At 42.9% G+C, this 24,756-nt stretch overlaps 1 protein-coding gene across 2 annotated transcripts in view; it reads left to right on the plus strand.

Moving 5' to 3' along the window:
* Positions 1-221: 221 nt before the first annotated feature.
* The window catches only part of LOC133485124 (GDNF family receptor alpha-4-like), a 30,372-nt gene continuing 5,837 nt past the window's right edge, over positions 222-24,756 (plus strand). The window contains exons 1-4 of one of the 2 annotated variants that reach the window (XM_061788498.1): positions 222-583; positions 12,846-13,142; positions 19,323-19,394; positions 24,251-24,605. In XM_061788498.1, the coding sequence (XP_061644482.1) occupies positions 544-583; positions 12,846-13,142; positions 19,323-19,394; positions 24,251-24,605 (764 nt within the window). In that variant the 5' untranslated portion in view covers positions 222-543. The remainder of the gene's footprint in view (positions 584-12,845; positions 13,143-19,322; positions 19,395-24,250; positions 24,606-24,756) is intronic. The other variant, XM_061788499.1, reaches the window with a different exon arrangement.

Here is a 24,756-nt window from a genome sequence, read left to right on the forward strand (position 1 = left end):
ATTATTGTTTTTGTCTGGAACAGAATTATTGGATTTACATTATTTCCTATAGGAAACATTGTTTTTTGTTTGTATGGGATTCGATTTTAGTCAGACTTTTTGGCACGGATTAATGATGAAAACCAAGGTGCCACTGTACCTCATTCTGGACAGCCTTGTAAAGAACTAACAAAAAGGGGAGGAGGGAAAGAGACGTCAAATCATAACCGCAGCCATTTGCAGCCAGTCAACATGGCTCGCACATGAGCACACTCATCAGAATAGTCGCGATGAGCGCAGGCAAGAAAAGGGTGATGCTTGGCCTGACGTCCGCATTCACTCATTGAAGTGTGCACGCAGCGTGCTGACTGCACAACCGAGGTGCAAGAGAGCGGATTTTCTCCGTCGCCTTTCTCAGGCTTCTTCTTCCTTTACGCTGGATGAACGAATTGAAGGGGCCACGCGGTTTTGTTTACGGGACGCACATCAGCGCTGCTGGAGCAGCAGAGAGCGCAACCAATTCCAGCGTCAAAAAGTCCGAGGTTTCCATCAAACACAAACATCATGCTTTTCTTTGGGACTGCCCTTGTTCTTTTCTCCTCAGGTAGGTTCAATGATTCGAGTTATGTTGAAGCACATGTATTTGCAACGTATCTCATGAAAAAGCGGACTTTTAGTTCATTTGAGCCGCAAAATGTGGATACTATATTTACTGGCTTTCATGGTTGTGGGCATTAATTCAGTATCAATTGTTACTGTTAAAACTCCTCAGTTCGTGTCACTTACTACTGTCAAAGCAGAATTATTTTGATCAAAGTAAATTAAATACATATATATATATATATATATATATAATTTTTTATTTTTTTTTATTATTTTTAAATTATTATCAATATAATCTTCCTAGCCATGGAGCGAAACTTTCTATATACGGTTTAGTCAACGAAAAATACGGCATGTAGGCTATAGAATAGACTTTGTGTTTACTGTATTGGGTTATAGCCCCATTTCTTTTTTCAAAAGGGTACAATCTGGAATTATAAGGAAGACACTTCTGTAGTGCAATTGATTTGAAATTAACTTTAAATTTAACTACATATATAGTCTTCATTTAATTGTCCATCCTTCCATCCATCCATCTTTATATCACTTATCCTAATGAACGTCAAGGGTGAGCTCACACAAAAAAGATTCTTCACTGGAAAAAATTAATTAATTTTCAGTAAACTGACATACTTTCCCTCTCTTTGCTTAAAAAAAAAATCTAATAATGTATGTTAATTAAATACATTTAAATTATGTGCAACCGATGTGCATGTTCAAATTAAGCGAGGACTTCTTTTTCAGTGTTGGTTCTAAAGAAGCATTTTTTCGAAATAAACTGTAATTAAAGGTTTACTTGATAAGAATAATGAAATGGTACAGTATGTACTTAAATAGGAATCTTGCATTAGACTTAATAAAATCACATGGAAAAACATAATTGAAGCACTTAAAGTCAATATTTTTTTGGGGCGCTGGAGCCCAAACCCAGCTGACGATGGGCGAGTGGTGGGGTATGCCTTGGAATGGTCGCATCGCACACATTAAATATGCAGTGCAAAAAAAAAAAGGTCTGAAATTTTAATAGAATCCAGCAATTTATATTAATTTCGAATTAAGACATGAAATATTCCTTGACATTTATAGCTTATTATACCTATGATTTATAGCTCACCCAAAATTAAAAGCAACGCAAGCTATAAGAATGGAATTATTGCCCATATAAAACAATATTTACTCTAAGTCTCAATATACAGTACGTCTGCATGTCAATAAAATATGAAGGAACATTATGAGTTGGATGAGAATTTCCCCACAAATATAATATACTTTTAGGTGGAGCAAGCCAAGGAGGTCATGTTTTTATCTTTTTGGTTCATTTAGTTGGATGAAGGTGCTGATCCAAAAATTACTCGGCACATAATATTGCCAGACATGGCATGTTATGTAATTTCTCACTGAATAATACATCTTAATGATAACATTTTATATTATTTATTTTATACTGTATATGCAAGAAGATTTGGTGGGGAAACCAAAATCCAAACATGCGCAAGATTCAGGTCCATTGATAGGATCGCACAAACCACCGCATTAAAATTTAAGCAGTTATACAATAAATGTTCTTAATGACTGCTGAGTTGATACATTTGAAGATTGATTGGTAATAGCGGTGGAGACTTACAGAGTGCTGTCAAAGCAGTCTATAAATTGAGAGACAACTGACAAGATGACTTAGCATTTTGATGAAAATTGAATGACGAGTGGTGCAAAACAACTTTCTTATCACCATCAATTAGAAGTCTGCGAGAATTCATATGATAAATTGTTCTGACTTTTAGCCGTTGGAGAGGTTTGTGTCTCTTAAGAAGTTGAGAGTGATTGGCCAATATTTTCAGAAATTGGCTCTGGCTCACCTGTGACTTAATAGGATGTGGTTGAAAATGTATCTGCTTTTGATAGTCTCACAGAAGATGCAATAGTTCTATTAAGTGTTTGGACAAAAATCACTCGAGCTCACTGGGTGAATTTTCTTCATGATCTACAATGATACACTGGGGAACACAATTTTTGTTGAGCTAGGTCGGACAGGTGTTTTTCACTAATTTTTGGGTGCAGAATCTAAAACGGGTCTCAGTTTTTCTATATCATGTCAAGTTTTTGAACAAAGTAAGAAGAAGAATCAGAATCAGAAGAATCATCTTTTTTATTGTCATGAACATGCATGCACGCACACGAAATTTGTTCTCTGCATTTAACCCATCACAGTGAACACATACACATGTTAGTGGAACACACTGGAGCAGGGGGCAGCTGAAGCGCCCGGGGAGCATTTCGGGGTATCAGTGTCTTGCTCAAGGACACCACAGCCGTGAGTCCGGGGGATGTTGGCGGATGGTCCAGTCGGGGTTTTGAACCTAGGTCCCCCACGGTGGCAGGCGATGATCTTAACCATTGGGCCACGGCTGCAAAGTTGAACAAACAATAGATACCTTCTTCTTTACCTTTGGGCTTGTCCCTTTAGGGGTCGCCACAGCACGTCACCCTTTTCCATGTAAGCCTATCTCCTGCATCATCCTCTCGAACATCAACTGCCCTCATGTCTTCCCTCACAACATCCATCAACCTTCTCTTTGGTCTTCCTTGAGCTCCCCTGCCTCGCAGCTCCATCCTCATCATCCTTCTACCAATATACTCACTATCTCTCCTCTGGACATGTCCAAACCATCCAAGTCTGCTCTCTCTAACTTTGTCTCCAAAACATTGAACCTCGGCTGTCCCTCTGATGAGCTCATTTTGAATTTTATCCAACCTGGTCACTCCGAGAGCGAACCTCAACATCTTCATTTCCGCCACCTCCAACTCTGCTTCCTGTTGTCTCTTCAGTGCCAGTCTCTAATCCATACATCATGGCTGGCCTCACCACTGTTTTATAAACTTTGCCCTTCATCCTAGCAGAGACTCTTCTGTCACATAACACACCTGACACCTTCCTCCACCCGTTCCAACCTGCTTGGACCCGTTTCTTCACTTCCTGACCACACTCACCATTGTTCTGGACGGTTGACCCCAAGTATTTAAAGTCCTCCACCCTTGCTATCTCTTCTCCCTGTAGCCTCACTCTTCCCCCACCACCCCTCTCATTCACGCACATATTTTCTGTTTTACTTCGGCTAATCTTCATTCCTCTTCTTTCCAGTACATGCCTCCATCTTTCTAACTGTTCTTCCAGCTGCTCCCTGCTTTCACTGCAGATCACAATGTAATCTGCAAACATCATGGTCCACGGGGATTCCAGTCTAACCCCATCTGTCAGCCTATCCATCACCACTGCAAACAGGAAGGGGCTCAGGGCTGATCCCTGATGCAGTCCCACATCCACCTTAAATTTGTCTGTCACACCTACAGCACACCTCACCGCTGTTCTGCTGCCCTTGTACGTCCTGTATTATTCTAACATACTTCTCTGCCACTCCAGACTTCCGCATGCAGTACCACAGTTCCTCTCTGGGTACTCTGTCATAGGCTTTCTCCAGATCTACAAAGACACAATGTAGCTCCTTCTGACCTTCTCTGTACTTTTCCATCAACATCCTCAAGGCAAATAATGCATCTGGGCTACTCTTTCTAGGCATGAAACATTACAGTTGCTGGCAAATACTTCTGTCCTGAGTCTAGCCTCCACTACTCTTTCCCATAACTTCATTGCGCGGCTCATCAACTTTATTCCTCTATAGTTCCCACAGCTCTGCACATCACCCTTGTTCTTAAAAATGGGCACCAACACACTTTTCCTCCATTCCTCAGGCATCTACTCAATTCTATTGAACAAGCTGGTCAAAAACTCCACAGCCACCTATCCTAGATGCTTCCATACCTCCACAGGAATGTCATCAGGACCAACTGCCTTTCCATTTTTCATCCTCTTTAATGTCTTTCTAACTTCCCCCTTACTAACGACTTCCTGGTCCACCACACTTGCCTCTTCTACTCTCCCTTCGGTCTCATTTTCCTCATTCATCAACTCCTCGAAGTATTCTTTCCATCTAGCTAGCACACTACTGGCACCAGTCAACATATTTCCATCTCTATCCTTCATCACCCTAACCTGATGCACATCCTTCCCATCTCTATCCCTCTGTCTGGCCAACCTGTATAGATCATTTTCTCCTTCTTTAGTGTCCAACCTGCCATACATATCATCATATGCCTCTTGTTTGGCCTTTGCCACCTCTACCTTTCCCCTATGTCGCATCTCTATGTATTCCTTTCGCCTCTCCTCGGTCCTGTCAGTGTCCCACTTCTTCTTAGCTAACCTTTTTCCTTGTATGATTTCCTGTACTGTGAGGTTCCACCACCAAGTCTCCTTCTCTCCATTTCTGCCAGAAGATACACCAAGTACTCTCCTGCCTGCCTCTCTGATCACCTTGGCTGCAGTGGTCCAGTCTTCTGGAAGCTCCTCCCGTCCAGCGAGAGCCTGTCTCAACCCTTCCCAAAAAGCTGCACAACACTCGTCCTGTCTCTTTCATCACACGGTTCTCTGCTCTGCCTTTGTCTTCCTAATCTTCCTCCCCACCGCCAGAGTCATCTTACACACCACCATCCTATGCTGTCTAGCCACACTCTCCCCTACCACTACCTTACAGTTGGTAACCTCCTTCAGATTACATCGCCTGCACAAGATGTAATCCACCTGCGTGCTTCTACCTCCGCTCTTGTAGGTCACCCTATGTTCCTGGCTCTTCTGGAAAAAAGTGTTCACTACAGCCATTTGCATCCTTTTTGGAAAATCTACCGCCATCTGTTCCTCCAAGTTCCTTTCCTGGATGCCGTACTTACCCATCACTTCTTCATCACCCCTATTACCTTCACCAACATGTCCATTACAATCTGCACCAATTACGACTCTCTCTCTGTTTGGGATGCTCAGAACTACTTCGTCTAGCTCCTTCCAGAATTTATCTTTCACCTCTTTCATCCTACCTGTGGGGCATAGCCACTAATCACATTACACATAACACCCTCAAGTTCAAGTTTCAGCCTCATCACTCGATCTGATACTCTTTTCACCTCCAAGACATTCTTAGCCAACTCTTCTTTTAAAATACATCTACACCATGGTAAAATAATGGAAACCCTGCCGCTAAACTTCTAGCCTTACTGCCTTTCCACCTGGTCTCCTGGACACACAATATATCAACCTTTCTCCTAATCATCATGTCAACCAACTGTCATAGTCCCAACTTTCAAAGTCTCCACATTCAGTTCTAGGCTCTGTGCTTTCCTCTTCTCTTTCTGCCGAAGAACCCGCTTTCCACTTCCTCTTCTTCGACTTCGTCCCACTGTAGCTGAATTTCCACCGGCGTCCTGCAGGTTGATGGCGCCGGTGGCGGACGTTGTTAACCCGGGCCACGACCGATCCGGTATGGAATTCTTTGGATGAACGCTCATATTTGTTTGACAAAGTTTTAAGCTGGATGCCCTTCCTGATGCAACCCTGTGCATTCATCCGGGCTTGGGACCGTCCTACGTTTTGCACTGGCATGTGCCCCCATAGGGCTGCATTAACAAACAATATGTCTGTGTAAATAAAACACTATGATGGACTAGTTACAGCCTTTGAAAACTAAAAAAACAGCATAAAACAAAATAGAACTTACAACCTTATGCCCATGGTTACAAGGTTAAGAGAAAAGCGAGCACAAATCCACTTAATTCCTACTATGCGAGCTTTCTGTTTGCAGATATTGATAGTACTGACCTGTGTTGACACGGTGACGTCAAATAGCTTCTCCAATGACAGCGGGGCTGGCGGAGTGATTTCTGAGTGCTATTTTGGTGGACTTGTACTGTAAACGGCAAGAGGGAAATGGAGGAAGGCTTGTGCGTCCTCAGACCACGTCTAACTATTGGCACAACTAGTCCAAAGCAATTTTGGTGAATTTCATTGAGGTGCAGGCAGATGGCTACGCAAGCTCAACTGACGTGTGGTGGATCAGACATTTCATTCATAAATATGTGAACAGCGTGCATGGAACCCTCTGAATCATTGGAGAAATCAATTAATTTAATGCATTATTATTATTGTCATCATCATCATTGTTATATTTCTAATATCATTCGGCATTGTGTGCTATTGTGTGCTATTGGTCCATGCTGTTGTTGCCGTCCTTGTATAGTTGTTGTCGTATGATTTAGCAAAGTCACAAGTGTTTATTGTGTGGCATTTGGTTGTACAAATGGTTCAGGCAGTGGAAAGAGTTTTTTTTGCCTTTTCAAGTGAAAAAGGAATACGTGACCAGTGGATAGGCAAAGTCAATCGACAGGGGAAGAAGGGTCCCTAGCAAGCATTCCAAACTCTGTGCTGATCACTTCGAACCGGTGTGTTTTGAGAAAGACTTAGCAGAAAGCATTGGATACAGAGGTAGAGGCTGAAACCAGCTGCCGTGCCAACTATTTTTCCTACGGCCCTCGGGACCTCAACCGCCAGCAAAAGAACTAAATCTCGCAGATGCCACGGTGCAGCAGCAAAGCGGCGCAGACAAGAGGTAAGCATTTCCTTGTATATACCTATGACTCTTTTATGGTTACTATGCACTGGGCAGTAGGGAAAAAAGACCCACGCAGTAGTTTTCAGTACTGACGTCTGTACTTTTGCCTGTATGACAAGCCAACAGACACGGCAAAGACTTTCTGTGCGGCGTTATAAAGCTACTCGAGCGTGGGGCACACAATATAGAGGAATACTTCATACTGTGTAAAAGTTTGTGCCGTGTCACTGAAACATTTATGAATATATAATACATATAGTCATGCTCAAAAATATTGGCACTCCCGGGGTGCTATTATTTCTAGCCATGGCTGTATAAAAAGACATGCTTTTGACATACCGTCACATCGACCCAGTTGTCGTTGTCGTCACTGTCAGATTCCGACCTCCTGATCGGTTAAAAAATGTACGGTTTGACGATGCCAAGTTCAGTTGGGTACTCCTGTACATTGAAATCCTCCTCCTCCTCATATTCCAACACGTTGCTCACCATTACATATAGTGTGTAGTTGCAACATGACTTCTGGTAGCCCTTGTGGTGGATAGAGTAACCACACCCCAGTGTCTTGAGCTTCGGGTATGTTCACGGAGTGCTCAATACGCCTAATAAAAACCTTTTATTTTTAGCTAAACTATAGTTGACAACTTGCTGGAAGTTACGTCCATGTTTGACATAACAATGGAAATATGAATTTTAAATGAGCCCATAACATCTTTGACGTCTGACCTTTAAAGGGAATGAGAGGAGCAGCTCCGATTGGACAGGTTTGAAGTTGGCTATGATGTGGGGGATTACGGCAGTTCACGAAGTTACTAATACTGGGTCTAACTTGCCTCCTCGCGGAGTTACGCCAAGCGCAGGGGTAGATTTACGCCAGTCACGAAAACACAGCATGGTGTCTTTGCTGTTCTCAGTGGTGTGCAATAATGCAAGATTTGGTATCAATCTGATCCCAATTAAATACAGTATTGCTAATATTGGTTCCTATAACATTTAATAATCAATGCTGATGCTTCAGGAAATACCATCCATCCATTTTTCATACTGCTTATCCTAACAAGGGTCGCGGGCGTGCTGGAGCCTATCCCAGCTGACTCTGGGCAAGAGGCAGGCTACACCCTGAACACCACCCAAGGAAGGGGAAGGGGATTACACGGGTGATTCGCTAGACCATGGCGGTGCCCTTTCCGATTGTTAACGCCCAGTGCCCCACGTGTCTTAGGTTGAATGGAAAATGCTTAAAAAAGCAAATTCTGAACCCCCAGTCCACCTTGGTCCACGGGTCTTTGTAAAAAAAAAAAAAAATTAAAGTTCAATCTGGGACACATGCTATTCAGTAGGAATTTGTTACATAGCCTTTCAAACTGCTTAAAATACTTTGGGAGGGGGGCTCTTTACCGGCAGTGCTCGTAATAAGTAATTGTAATTTAGGTGTGTAATTACATTTTATTACATCGACCATGCTACTATACCCACTAACATGTGTATGTGTTCACCGTGATGGTTTAAATGCAGAGAACAAATTTCGTGTGCATGCATGCATATTTATGACAATAAAAGGTGATTCTTCTAAAAAGGTTTTTCGTCGCTTTCCCTAAATTTTATACATACAAAAAGTGACGTGGTGCCCCTATACTGGATAAAATAGTTTGATTTTAAGGATTGAATTTAAAATTACACTAAACCGGTAGCTTCCGGCTTATTCTTTTCTCCTAAATTAATTTAATTTTTATTCAACCAATATACGCTACATGGCCATTAAGCAGATATTCGTCTGGCTACCGTCTCTCATCTTAAGTATTCCTTGAAAAACTCACAAAATCCATGAATGTGGGACAAAACCGACAACATGGTCGCTCGATCCTCTTCTTGGAATAATCGTTAAAGAACTGTTTTTAATCTTAGGACCTTGCATCATAAATAATTTAAATTTATCAGCCTCCTCTGGCACTATACCCGCAGCTTTCAAGACAGCCATTATTCGAGCCTTACTAAAAAAAAACAACAACAACCTCAAAGCTGAGAGTCTTTGCAATTATAGGCCGGTGTTTATTTTTTAAATTGTTGACTTAATGATTACATGGCCACAAGCAATGTATTTGAACTTTTTCAGTCCAGATTCAGGCTACTCTCCTGAAATGGCCCTTGCAAAAGTGACAAATTATCTTTTCCTTACTTTTCAACACTATTATTACTCAATCTCAGCGCTGTCTTTGGTACCGTCAATCATAACATACTATGAGATTGCCTCAAAACGTGTATCGGTATGACAGACAGCAATTTCTTGGTTTAGATCTTATCTCTCAGAGAGGATGCACCGTGTAATCCATGGTAATGTGACCTCTAAGTAATACAATGTCACTTGCGGAGTCCCGCAGGGATTGGTACTTAGCCCTCTTTTGTTCAGTATTTAATAATAAGTAATATCATATGTAAAAATAAGATTAGCTGTCACTGTTATGTTGACGATGCCAAACGCTACATGCCACTAAAATGAGTTTTGTAATGCTCAGCTTTTGTAATGTGCTGTTTTGTGGTCTTCCCATGTGTCGTATTAAAAGCCTGCACTTAATACAAAACACTGCACCAAGACACGAGGAAAAGAAAGTTTGATCACATTACTCCAACTTGCTTTGGCTCCTGGTCCACTCGAGAAGCGATTTTAAGATTTTGTGACTGACTCATAAATTATTACATGGCTTAACACCCTCCTATCTCGCTGACGTAGTGGCAATGTATGTACAGTCCCAAAACCTACGCTTGCGACATGCTGGTCTTTTGATCTTCAGTCTCTAGAGCATTTTTATTTGATCAACAGCACTCTGGAATTCCCTATTGGAGCTGCTGCCTCGGTAGAAATGTTTAAATCTCAATTTAAGACTTATTTACACACTGTGGTATTTTGTTAAAGTACACATAGGCCTGTTTTACTGCCACTGCAACCACTCCTCCCCCTTTCTCCCCTGCTCAGAGATGGGGATAGGTGGCGATGACCGAATCTGAGGCTGCTGCTGCGTGGGTTCTGCACCAACCAGCTGGGACAAGATCTGGGGTGGATCATTTATCTGGAGTCGTTGCTATGGAGGATTCTGCTCCTACCTACCGGGCCAGGTCCTGAATCAGAACCGCTTTACTGAAGGCATCTACCTGAGACGCTTCATCTCTTTAAATGGAGTCTTATGCCATCATAATTAACATTGTACAGCACCATACTACAACCCCAATTTCAATTAAGTTGGGACATTGTGTTAAACATAAATAAAAACAGAATACAATGATTTGTAAATCATGTTCAACCTATATTTAATTGAATACACTACAAAAACCAGATATTTAATGTTCAAACTGATAAACTTTATCGTTTTGAGCAAATAATCATGAACTTGGAATTTTATGGCTGCAACACATTCCAAAAAAGCTGGGACAGGGTCATGTTTACCACTGTGTTACATCACCTTTTCTTTTAACAACATTCAATAAACGTTTGGGAACTGAGGACACTAATTGTTGAAGCTTTGTAGGTGGAATTCTTTCCCATTCTTGCTTGATGTACAGCGTCAGCTATTCAACAGTCCGGGGTCTCCATTGTGTATTTTACGCTTCATAATACGCCACACATTTTCACTGGGAGACAGGTCTGGACTGCAGGCAGGCCAGTCTAGTACCCGCACTCTCTTACTACGAAGCCACGATGTTGTAACACGTGCAGAATATGGTTTGGCATTGTCTTGCTGAAATAAGCAGGGGCATCCATGAAAAAAATTTTGCTTGGATGGCAGCATATGTTTCTCCAAAACCTGTATGCACCTTTCAGCATTAATGGTGCCTTCACAGATGTGTAAGTTACCCATGCCATTGGCACTAACACAGCCCCATAGAAATTTCTCCAGATTCTCTGAACCTTTTGATGATATTATGGACCATAGATGATAAAATCCCTAAATTGAAAAAAAAAATATGTTGAGGAACATTGTCCTTAAACTGTTCAACTATTTTCTCACGCACTTGTTCACAAAGAGGTGAACCTCGCCCCATCTTTGCTTGTGACTAACGGAGCAATTCAGGGAAGCTCCTTTTATACCCAATCATGGCACCCACCTGTTCCCAATTACCCTGTTCACCTGTGGGATGTTCCAATCAGATGTTTGATGAGCATTCCTCAACTTTCTCAGTCTTTTTTTACACCTGTCCCAGCTTTTTTGGAACGTGTTACAGCCATAAAAGTCTAAGTTAATGATTATTTGCTAAAAACAATAAAGTTTATCAGTTTGATTCTGTTTTTATTTATGTTTATCACAACGTCCCAACTTCATTGGAATTGGGGTTGTATGTGATAAATGTTGCCCACTCAACATACATTACAGCCTGGTCCATTCTGAAAGGGGGATCCATCTGCAGTCCCTTCTCAGGGTTCCCTTTTTCCCAAATGGGGTTTTGAGTTTTTCCATGCCCGACAGTCGGGTTTAGATTTGGGGATGTCGTCAATGTTTGTCAACTGTGGGCCTGTGAAGCCCTTTCAGACTCTTTTGTGAGTAAGGGCTATACAAATAAAGTTGGCTTGACATTGATTTGACGTCCATGTATTTGTCCTTTTCCTGCGTCATTCTCCTGTTGCATCTCATTTTCTGTTCAGCTTCAGTCACCAAACAGATGGTCTTAAGTTCTCCTGCAAAACATCTTTTTAATTTGGGAATTAATTTTTCATCAATAATACCAATGCGTCCAGGTCCCGGGTTAGCAAGTAGCCCCAAACCGGAGGGGCCGGAGGAGCCATCAGACCGCCCGAACAACGGCACAAGGCCAGCTGGCAGCGACCCTGCGATGGCGGGTCATCGATCAATCGGTGTGGACAATGAAGGGGGGAGGAAAATATAATTTTTTTTGACCCAGGATGGCCCAGGTGCATCACGGTCAGCAGAATTATCAATGTAGAATCAAAGACACTGTTATATCGCTGTGATGTTGAATTTTTATTTTATACTTCTTATCACGAGTCTTTGTGTCTCAAGTGTTGGTACCTGCAGTGTTGTACCTGAAAAGGGGTTAATGAACAAATGTTCATGAACTAGTTCATATTTTGTGCGAACGTGAACTAAACTTACTTCATTTCTGCCTGATTAACATAATTCAGAACATGCTTATTCTGGTGTCAAAGAACGGAACTAAAGTTTATTTTCATTCAAGAGTGCCAGGTTTTGTTAGGGACTTCTAGGACAAAACCATCTGAACACACTATATACGAGCCTTCATAATTCGGCGAATAAATGTATTTGGCAACGGCATCGATATATTTGTTTCTTTTAACATCGATTGATCACAGGCACCTAAAGCAAAAGAGTGGTTTAGGCTGGTTATGACCAGGCCTAAAGGCCTGGCAGGTGGTCTCTGCCCACCCTGGACCCCAGAAAAGGGTTATATACCACTTCCTTGCTGCAGGTCCCTGTGAGATTAACCTGGAAAAAAATGCTGCTCAAAATTAGAAATTTGCTTCTCAAATGAAGTCATTGATGAGCAAAACTGCTCCTCAGAGAAAAAAGCCCATTTTGAGCCTAGGGTATAGTGTAGAAAATGGATAGATCGAAGTTCATTGAGCAAAATGTATATGACTTGAAAAATGTATGTTGTGTCAAGTATTTGTTTTGCTTTTTATTTATTGCAAAGCATCAACTTAATTTAACAATTTTTATTTATTGAATTGATAATTCAGTGTGTTCATTAATTGATTCACATCCCTACTTTAATACGTTATTGACGCTTTTTATTGTCTCTTAGGTGTGTTGCCATTCTCAGTTCCCAACGTCACTTTCTCTGCCTTCCCAACTGACTGTGTTGAAGCCCATCATGTGTGTACTGCTGACCCCCAATGTGAAGCGTTATACCAGGGGTTAGAGCTGTGCACAGATAAGTCTTCTGTGTCACCTATTGGGGAGCAGGCAGTGACCGACTGTCTGCGGAGACAGGATGCCCTACTGACCAAACACCCCTCTTTGTTGGCTTGCAAGTGCGACCGAGGCTTTCGCAAGGAGAAACAGTGTGTGCAAATATACTGGAGAGTTCGTCTGCTGTCAGGTCAGTCAGGGTCCTGGGGTGGGTGAAGTGGATGGTTACTCAGATCTGTATAAAAAGTAAAATATACTTCTGACAACACCCTGTAGTTTAAGTGGATTACTGTGACAGTCCAGGCAAGAGCTCCCTGCCTAATTAGTCACACATACAAAGAAATGGATGCATACAGCATCCTTAGCACGGGTGGTATGTATGCATTGTAAGTGAACAAAGTGGTGTTACACTACAGCGATTCACCATCAGAGCATTTATGTAATTACACACTGTTCAGTTTCTAACACCGCGGGCGACATTAGCATGTTATCAGTCAAAAATATCTAACTTCTAATAAGCTATTGTTCTTATATGATTGAGTTTGTAGTTTGGTGTGTGTTTGATTCATTCATGGAAACACAGTCAATCGTATCCACTGTCCTCGACTGAGAGTTTGTAAATGCACTTTTTTGTTTAAAAAAGACCCAACAAGAAGAAGCTGCTTCTTGGAGGATTGGAGGGATGGCCATTTACCTTAATTAACAAAAATAAACAAACAAATGCATATGCTGTCAGTGTAATCACTAAGAATATTGTTACTAGTAGTCTAAATAGGACATTTCACCATGACATCAAGTTCTAAAGTTTCGCAAAAGCCCAAGCTTCTCCAAAGACACAACAAGTAAACAATCCCTTCTTTCAATGGCTTGAATAAATCATTTTGTTCTTGGAAGCAGCCGTGGCCCAATGGTTAAGATCATCGCCTGCCACCGTGGGGGACCAAGGTTCAAAACCCCGACTGGACCATCCGCCAACATCCCCCGGACTCACGGCTGTGGTGTCCTTGAGCAAGACACTGATACCCCGAAATGCTCCCCGGGCGCTTCAGCTGCCCCCTGCTCCAGTGTGTTCCACTAACATGTGTATGTGTTCAATGTGATGGGTTAAATGCAGAGAACAAATTTCGTGTGCATGGATGCATGTTCATGACAATAAAAGATGATTCTTCTTCTTCTTCTTCAAAAGGCTCAGTTGTTCACAAGCAAGGATGGGGTGAGGTTCACAACTTTGTGAACAACTGCGTGAGCCAATAGTCCAACAGTTTCAAAACGTTTCTCAACATCAAATTGCAAGGAATCTATGGATTTCATCAACTACAGTCCACAATATCATCAAAAGATTCAGAGAATCTGAACAAACCTGCGCACATAAGCGGCAAGGCCAAAAACCAGCATTGAATGCCCGTGACCTTCGAGCCCTCAGGTAGCAATGCATTAAAAACCGGAATCATTGTGTAACATGCCATGAAACGTCTTTTTCATGGACACCCCTGCTTATATCAGCAAGACAATGCCAAGCCACATTCTGCTCTTTACAACAGTGTGGCTTGCAGTAAAAGACTGTGAGTACTGGACTGGTCTACCAGCTGTTCAGACCTGTCTCTCTTTGAAAAAATTTTGCGCATTACGAAGCGTGAAATGAATACGACAATAGAGACTATTGACCAACTCAAGTTGTAAATCATGCAAGCATGGGAAATAATTTCACTTACAGAGCTTCAACAATTTGTGTCCTCAGTTCCCAAACACTTATTGAATGATGTTAAAAGGTAAGTGATGTAACACAGTGGTAAGCACGCCCCTGTCCCAGCTTTTTTGGGACCAAAAAATTTCAAAATGGCATCTAATTAAAAAAGTGTAAATATTTGCAAAACAAAAGAACAGACACACAAGGTTTATTAGTTTGAACATTAAATATATTGTCTTTGTTGTGCATTTAATTGAATATAGGTTGAAAAGGATTTGCAAACCTTTGTATTCTAATTTTATTTACATTTTACACAACATCCCAACTTCAATGGAATTGGGCTTTGCATATGATGGACATTTTGTTATTATTTTATGGACATGGTTGAGTTTGAGTTGCCGAACCCTGTTTTCAACATTGAGACAATTAGAATTTTTATACATTTATCGTGAAATGTGGTCCCTTGCCTGGACCCAACCCTGGGGAAAGGAGAGCTCACTTCAGAGTCCCCAGACTCTGCTGCCTCATAGGAAGGAAATTGAAGAGGTCTTCAAAGTATTTGGCCACCAATTCATGACGTCTTGAGGTCAGCAGCGCCCCATCCCCACACAATGTTGATGGGGCACTGCTTGCCCCTCCTGAGACATTCGATGGTGGACCAGAATTTCCTCGAAGCCGTTCTCCATGGCCTTACCGATATCCTTCCACGCCCGTGTTTATGCCTTAGCAACCACGACAACTGCATTCCACTTGGCCTCCGGGAACCCATCAACTGCCTCCAGTATTCCACAGGCTAAAAAAAGGCAGATAGGACTCCTCCTTAAACTTGACGGCATCCCTGACCGCTGGTGTCCACCAACGGGTTTGGGGATTGCTGCTATGACAGGCACTTACCACCTTATGGGCACAGCTTCAGTCGACCGCCTCAACAATCGAGGTGTGGAACATGATCCACTTGGACTCAATGCCCCCTGCCTCCCCCGGGACATGGTCGAAGTTCTGCCGCTGGTGAGAATTGTTACTCCTTCTGACAGTGGTTGTTCCCAGTAAACCATCATAATACAGTTGGGTCTGCCGGGTTGGACTGGCATCTTCCCCCACCATTGGAGCCAACAAACCATCAGGTGGTGATCTGTTGACAGCTCCGCCCCTCTCTTCAGCCGAGTGACTGAAAGTCCGACCACAAAGTCAATCAACGAACTGCAGACTAGTGTGTCTTAGTGCCAAGTGAATGTATGAACACCCTTATGTTTGAACATGGTATTCATCCATCCATCCATTTTATGAGCCGCTTCTCCTCACTAGGGTCGCGGGCGTGCTGGAGCCTATCCCAGCTATCATCGGGCAGGAGGCGGGGTACACCCTGAACTGGTCGCCAGCCAATCGCAGGGCACATAGAAACAAACAACCATCCGCACTCACATTCACACCTACGGGCAATTTAGAGTCCTCAATGAATGCATATTTTTGGGATGTGGAAGGAAACCGGAGTGCCTGGAGAAAACCCACGCAGGCACGGGGAGAACATGCAAACTCCACACAGGCGGGGTCGGGAATTGAACCCCGGTCCTCAGAACTGTGAGGCAGATGTGCTAACCAGTCGTCCACTGTTCCGCCCATGGTAGTAGTTCACTGCTTGGCAAATCACTAATACCTCAAGCAGCGGTTCACTGAGTAGTACACATCCCTCTTTGGCAAATCGCAAATTGTGAATCACTCATTACGTTCAGTACATTCAGTAAGTACACTAATACAGTCCCAACGAGTGAGAGAACGCTGGAGTTCCGCTTCCTTGTTCATTGGTGAATCTTATTACAGTCTGTTTAGTACAGTTCCAGCCCCGCCTGCATGCTGGCTGCTCATTCGTTGATCGCCGGCGATTCAGAGCGAGTTAAAGAACAATAATAAAATATATATTTATTTTCTTCCTCATCCTCTTTAGGTATTTGGCTGCGGCTGTCCTTCGAGCTGTCTCCTCATGTTTGCAATTTGCCTATGGAATTCCTAGGTATTTGGACCGGCCTATAACTTGCCTCAGCACCAGATGGAAGCTCCTATAAGCCATCATAGCGGCTAAAATGAGTAGGCATATGGATCAATACATGAGCAGCACGTAGAAAGTCATTGGTAATAACACCAGTGGAGCCAAACACCAGCTACTGGTCAGCAGGGCAATCGCCCAAGACTGTAAAACCAGAAGTAGCAACCTGTGCACTGCCTGGATTCACTACAAGAAAGCCTACGACACGATGCCACACAGATGGATACTGGAGTACCTGGAACTGATCAACAGGATCCTAAGATAATTCATCAATAACTCCTTGAGGCTGTGGAAGACAACTCTGGAAGGCAACTTAAAGCCAGTTCTATAGGTCAACATCAAATGTGGGACACAGGCCAGGAGAATAAACATGATGTTCTCTAACAAACCAGCTAAGGTATACTCTCAGTGGCAAGGGAGCAAGGTTGAAAAAAAGACTGCCCAGGGTTGAGACAGAGCAATACTGGAAGAGTATCTGGGAGAAGGAGGCATCACACAATACCAACGCCCAATGGCTGGCAGACTTAGAAGCAGAGCACAGCAACCTCCCAGAACAAGAACCAGTAGTCATAACAGTGGCAGATATCCAAGCAAGAGTGTCTAAGATGAAGAGCTGGACAGCACCAGGGCCCAACAGGATTCACACCGACTGGCTAAAGAAGCCAACTGATATCTCTGAATGCCTGGCAGCATTAATGAATAAGCTCCCAACATCGTGATCCCATCCAGAATGGCTCACCCAAGGTCGGACAGTCCCCATTATTAAGGACCCCACAACGGAATAACACCATGAAACTACCGGCCTATAACCTGCCTCAGCACCACATGGAATCTCCTGTAAAGAATCATACCATCTAAATTGAGTAGGCATATGGATCAATACATAAGCAAAGCACAGAGAGGCATTGGTAAGAAATCAGGGGAGCCAAACACCAGCTACTGGTCAACAGGGCAATTGCCCAAGACTGTAAAACCAGATACCAACATGTGGACTGCCTGCAATGACAACAAGAAAACCTACAACTCGATGCCACACACATGGATACTGGAGTGCCTAGAACTGTATAAGATCAACAGGATCCTCTAAACATTCATCACTAACTCTCTGAGGCTTTGGAAGACAACTCTGGAAGCCAACTCAAAGCCAGTTGCACAGGTGAACATCAAATGTGGCATGTTCCAAGGAAATGCTCTGTTACCGTTGCTGTACTGCATAGGGAGGAACCCCCTCAGTCAGTTCATAACCAAGAGTGGTTATGAGTGGCAAACATCTGGTGATCATTTCATGTCAGTAGCACATTTGGAAATATATTTAGGGAGAAAAATGGTGACGTGTTAAATACTTATTCAGCCGCTGTATATAATATCAAAGTCCTTAAAAATCCTAGAAGTAGCTTTAACATAAATACAAGTACAATATTGCACAGTATAACTTATTAATATACTTATCAATCTTATACTGTACTTACCTTTGCTATATTGTACTTTTTATATTTACTTTTGGCGATTGTACTTTTTTGGGAAAAAGAAACAAGTTTGATTGAATAATACAATTTTATTTTATTTCATTATACAGAGTTTACAAACTTTAAGTTGCACTACTTGATATTGTTATCGTGTGGTAAAGCAAAGCGCAATGAAAGCATAATAATAACTGTAACATTTTGTACTTTTGTACATCATTCATGCCAGAACCGCCACTGGAAAGAGGCAAATACTTTTTTAAGCCATGTTTATGTATATGAACGCACAGGTTGTAATTGTAGTAGATACCATGAGGTCTTTTGGATGTACAGTATCTTCCTAGCCATATTGTCAAATTACACAACGACTTAGTATTATGTGTTTCTGAATATGTTGTGAGCAACACAAATATTCATCCATTTTCCATACCATTAGGGTGCGCTTGGAACGTATCCCAGCTGACTTTGGGCGAGAAGCGGGCTACACCCTGGACTGGTCGGCAATCAATTGCAGAACCAAAAAAGAAAACCATTCCCGCTCACATTCACACCTATTCACACCAATCTAGACTTTTCAATTAACCTACCATCAGTTGCAAATTTAACCAGAGCCAATAAATGACAAAGCTTAAAAATCATATTTGATTATTTTTATTTTTATAAGACTAGGGATAATTGATTGTAATTAAAAAAAAATCACCTTACACTGAACATAGTGAACATACAAAATACAGTAACAGTTTTGTGAGATACTGCAAGTACATTTGTCACCCTAATATTACAACAACTGTATTCTGCACTTTTGGTGGTTTCTGGCAAACTGATCGCACAGGGGGTTCCAGACACAGTGTTGCAGCTATTATTATTATTATTATTATTATTATTATTAAAACAGTCATACAGGCTACAAATGGTCCTTGGGGGCTACCTGGCACCATATTGGTGACACCAAATGTACGTAAGAATTTAAATGAAAATAGTTTTTTTTTCTATTTATTTAATTGTTATTAATTATTATTCTTATTAGTAGTAGTATTAAAGCTTCTGTTGTGCCCTCCATTCTTTCTTTCAGTGGAACAGTTAAATAGTGCTTTACCATAAATCTCACCCTAGAAGTGCAACTTACTGTAGCTCAACATGATCTATTTGTTAATTTTTCCCATTTTATTATTTCCCCAGGGGAGGATGAGTTGGAAATTTCTCCCTATGAAAACACACAAATGGATAGTGGCACGGCCTCCTTAGTGGCAGGTAAAACAAATTTACATCTTACGTACTGTGTAACATGATTCCAGCGGTGATTGATGTGATTACTGTTTTACTAAAGTGGCTCACTTCACAGTTGTAAACTGGGTCAAACAGAAGTAGCTGTCAGAGGGGCCTTTTCTGGACACTCGTATGACCAAACCAAGGTGTTGGTATTTTTTTTTAAAAGAAATTGACACTTTTATATTTCAGCCAACATGTTCAAAATGCTCTGAATCTCAACCTGAATTCTTACTCGACTTCCCCTGAACTCAAAAACTGGGATCATTCTGGTCTAGAACAGCTGATCGGAATTAGTCAATTCTAAGTATGCACACCTTGAGCCAAGCTTTTTCACGGCCACAGCCAAAAGGCATCATCAATGGAGCCCCATATGTCAATTCACAACAGCAGCAAGGTCTCCATGCCTTCTGTTTTCTCTGTTGTGTTGCAACTGAGTACTTCCGAAATAACTCCACAAATGACCTTGCTTTGTCAAGGACTCTCTTGATACCTGCCTCCTTCTTCTTCTCCTTCTGGTTTGGTATGTTAAAAAGCTGCTACCATATTAGTCCACTTGTCACTTATTACTGTGATGATCTCATGTGATATTCCCCACTCTTGCATGCATTTATCCACACACGCTTTGATTGTTTGTATAGTGTATGAATGTGCAACTTGTTCAAGGACCAACAACAATATGCGTTGTAGTATTTGTTGTTAAACACAAAAGTACCATGAACTTCCATCTACTGCTGCTTATCCGAGGTCGGGTCGCGGGGGGAGCAGCTGAAGCATGGAAGCCCAGACTTCCCTCTCCCCAGCCACTTCCTCCACTTCCTCTAGATCCTAAGGCGCTACCAGGCCAGCCAAGAGACATAGTCTCTTCAGCGTGTCTTGGGTTGTTTCCAGGGCCTCCTGCCAGTAGGACGTGCCCGGAACACCTCATCAGAGAGGCGACCGGGAGGCATCCTAACCAGATCCACGAGCCACCTCATATGGCTCCTCTCTACGTGGAGTAGCGGCTCGTCTCTGAGCCCCTTCCAGATGACCAAGCTTCTCACGCTATCTCTAAGGGAAAGCCCAGACACCCTGCGGAGGAAACTCATTTCGGCCGCTTGTATGTGCGATCTTGTTCTTTTGGTCACAACCCACAGCTTGTGACCATAGGTGAGGAAAGGAACGTAGATCAACCGGTAAATTGAGCACTTTACGTTCCGGCTCAGCTTCTTCTTTATCAGAGCAGACTGATACAGAGTCCGCATCACTGCATTGATCCGTCTGGCGATCTCCTGCTTCATTCTTCCCTCGCAAAACCAAGAGATACTTAAACTCCTCCACTTGGGGCAGGATCTCTTCCTCAACCAGGAGACGGCATTCCACCTTTTACTGATTGAGGACCATAGTCTCAGGTTTGGAGGAGCGGCTTTTCATCCCACCCACTTTACACTCGGCTGCGAACCTCTCCAGTGAGAGGGAAAGATGGCGGCTTGATGCAGCCATCAGAACTACATTATCAAAAGCAGAGACGTAATACTGACGTTGCCAAACCGGACCCCCACAACACCTCGGCTGTGCATGCACCCTTGAGGACCCTGCAAAGGGTATATAGCTGGTCTACTGTTCCATGGCCAGGACGAAAACCACAGTGCTCCCCCTGAATCTGAGATAAAACTTCCTAATGGACCCTCCTCTTCAGAACCCCTGAATAGGAGGTTGAGGAGTGTGATCACCCAATAGTTGAAACACACCCTCTGGTCCTCCTTAAAAAGGGGGATCACCACCCTGGTCTGCCAATTCAGAAGCACTGTAACCGATTTCCACACGAGTTTGTAGAGGCATGTCAACCAGGACATCCCTACAACATCCAGAGCCTTCAGGAACTCCGGACGGATCTCATCCACCGCTGGGGCCTTACCACCGAGAAGCTTTCCTCCTGGGAAGGCGGCGAGGTCATCAGCTCCCCATCCCCACTATACATAATGTTGATGCTGCACTACTTCCCCTTCCTGAGATGTCAGATGGTGAATCAGAATTTCCTCAAAGTCATCTTGAAGTAGTTTTCCATGTCCTCACCAAACTCGTCCCAGGACCGGATTCAGCAACCACCAAAGCTGCGTTCCATTTGACCAACCAGTACCCATCAGCTGCCTCTGGAGTTCCAGAGGCCAAAACGACCCGATAGGATTCCTTCTTTAGCTTGACAACATCCCTTACCACTGGTGTCCACCAACGGGTTCGGGGATTACCACCACAACAGGCACCAACCACTTCATGGCCACAGCTCCAGGCTGCAGCCTCAACAATAGAGGCGTGGAACGTGGTCCACTCGGTGGAAGACTCGTTAGCACATCTGCCTCACACTTCTGAGTACGGGAGTTCAAAACCCGGCCCCGCGTGTGTTGAGTTTGCATGTTCTCCCCGTGCCTGCGTGGGTTTTCTCCGGGCACTCCGGTTTCCTCCCACATCCCAAAAACATCCATGCTAGGTTAATTGACAACTCTAAATTTCCCGTAGGTGTGAATGTGAGTGTGAATGGTTGTTTGTTTGTATGTGCCCTGGGATTGGCTGGCAACCAGTTCAGGGTGTACCCCGCCTCCTGCCCAATGATAGCTGGGATAGGCTCCAGCACGCCAGCGACCCTAGTGAGGAGAAGCGGCTCAGAAAACGGATGGATGGATGGTTTTCTGATGTGTTCCTGAGCCCATGTGGTGATATCCTTTACACATTGATGTCAGTTTTTGGTGCAGTGCCGCCTGAGGGATCGAAGGGCACGGGCATCAATGTTGGTTTGCAGCCTTGCCGCTTACATGCAGTGATTTCTCCAGATTCTCTGAACCTTTTGATGATATTATGGACCGTAGATGATGAAATCCCTAAATTCATTGCAATTGTACGTTGAGGAACATTGTCTTTAAACTGTTCGACTATTTTCTCACACACTTGTTCACAAAGAGGTGAACCTCGCCCCATCTTTGGTTGTGAATGACTGAGCAATTCAGGGAAGCTCCTTTTCTACCCAATCATGGCACCCACCTGTTCCCAATTAGCCTGATCACCTGTGGGATGTTCCAAACAGGTGTTTGAGGAGCATTCCTCAACTTTCCCAGTCTTTTTTGCCACCTGTCGCAGCTTTTATCTGTAAAAATTACATACAGTATTTAAATTCTATAGCCTCACTTCCAATAACACTGGGTTACAAAAAAAAAAAAAAACAACATTGTAAATTGTCAGTTTTTTTCTACTGATTCAGCTGAATCCGAAAATGACATCAGTTTCTCTTGTTCGGTTTTTCATGCCAAGCTGTTAACAGTTTATTAATCAAATGTTATAAATTATAAATTACTGTAAATTGAATAGTAGACATTGATCAAAATCACTACCTGTAAATAGAATGTTATGTCATCAAAATTATTATCCAAAACTCAAGGCACGAACCTCTGTTTATTTGAACTTCTTCGGCAAAAATACCTGTACATGTAAACAAAAATGTGGTCGTCATTCAAGACCTTGACCTGCCTTGAAAGTGAAGTTCTAACCATTATTTCGGTCATGTTTGACATCTTGCTGAGTCATTGGCTTCACATAATGCAGAGAAATTCCATTCGAGTACCAATCAGAGAACGGAAAAATTCCAATGTCACTGGGGGCCCGCGAGATACTGCTGTTTATTCAATCTGAAATCTAATTGGTTCAGATTTTTTTTTTTTTAAATGACATTTCTATTGTGTGTATTTGGCATCGGCCAGCAATCTTGAGTCTGAAGGCCCTTCGAAGATTACATTCATAAAACAGCAGACAGGCGCCCGGGAGGCATCCGAATCAGATGCCCCAGCCACCTCATCTGGCTCCTTTCGATGTGGAGGAGCAGTGGCTCATCCTCCCGGATGACTGAGCTTCTCACCCTAAATCAATTAATATAATTTTGTGTAAGATGTAAATTAAGGTCACTGTTTTTGATAAGGGTTAGGCCAGCAGAGAAGGCTCCATACCACCGAAGCAGCACTGGTCAAGATCACCAACAACCTCGTCCTGGCAGCTGACTCTGGCTTCCTCACCATCCTCATCCTCCTTGATCTGACTGCAGCTTTCGATACCATCTCTCACACCATCCTCCTGAACAGACTCCACCACATTGGCATCGCACAGTGATTCAGTTCTTACCAGTCTGCACCCATTTGTTCAAATGAAATCATTCAAATCCCATTCATCCCCCGTTTCTACTGGTATCCCCCAGGGCTCTGTCTTGGCCCCCCATCCTCTTTATCACCCACATCCTATCTCTTGGCAATATGTTCCGTAAATTCAATTTACACCTTTACTGTTACGTGGATGACAGCAAGCTCTACCTCTCCACCAAACCTCTTCCTCCTTCCTCCATTACTGACTGCTTCTCTGAACTCAAACACTGGTTCCCATCCAACTTTCTATAACTCATCAGTGATAAAACTGAAATCCTATTAATAGTTACTTAGTCCATGCTAGCCGTGTTATAAGAGGGTGTGCACACTTGTGTAACCCCATCATATCAGCTGTTTAAATTTACTTCCACTCTCTAAAAGTTTCATTTTTTTCAATTGAGTTGTACATGGTATAGGACACACTACTGGTGGAAAATATTAAAAGGATTTATCTTGGTCTCATTTTCTTTATATCACAAAAATCTGGCATTTGAATAGGGGTGTGTCGACTTTCAATATCCACTGTATCTAATCAACCGAAGATCTAAATACAGTAAGACAAGAATTGTTGCATGTTTCTCTACTGCTGAATCTCACACTTTAAAAACTATAGATAAAAGTTAAAGGATATAATTTTGGGGAAAAAGCTTTACATGACGTTTATCACTTATTTTTTTACAGCCTTGCCTGTCATTCAAGGTGATGTGGAAAACCAGTGCCTGAAAGCGGCTCAGGACTGTGGCCTATATGAGAAGTGTGGTGCTCTCCGATCAGAGTATGTTCTGGCATGCACCAAGAAGGTACCTGGAACCAATCGATGTAACCAGCACAAATGTCACCGGGCTCTGAGAAGATTCATGGAGAAAGTACCGAAGGAATATAGCTTTGGTGTCCTTTTCTGCCCCTGCACAAACACTCTGTGTGGTGAGAGGAGGAGGAAGACCATTGTACCCTCCTGTGCTTATGACGAGATGGAGGGCCTGCAGCCCAACTGCCTCCACCAACAAAGCTTCTGCCGCAGGGACGCCCTGTGCAGGTCAGACATGGCCCTGAAGCCGGGCATACACTGTGAGAATCAAACCCAGGTCAAGTCCAATGTGAAGCATCCATATCACGTGTTGGGTGTTGTGCAGTGTGCAGGGTACAGGCGGGAAATTAGGAGCAAGTCCTGAGTGGCCATCCAATGA

This window comes from Phyllopteryx taeniolatus, chromosome 10 (genome assembly GCF_024500385.1).
Source record: "Phyllopteryx taeniolatus isolate TA_2022b chromosome 10, UOR_Ptae_1.2, whole genome shotgun sequence".
In the NCBI taxonomy this organism is placed as follows: Eukaryota; Metazoa; Chordata; class Actinopteri; order Syngnathiformes; family Syngnathidae; genus Phyllopteryx; species Phyllopteryx taeniolatus.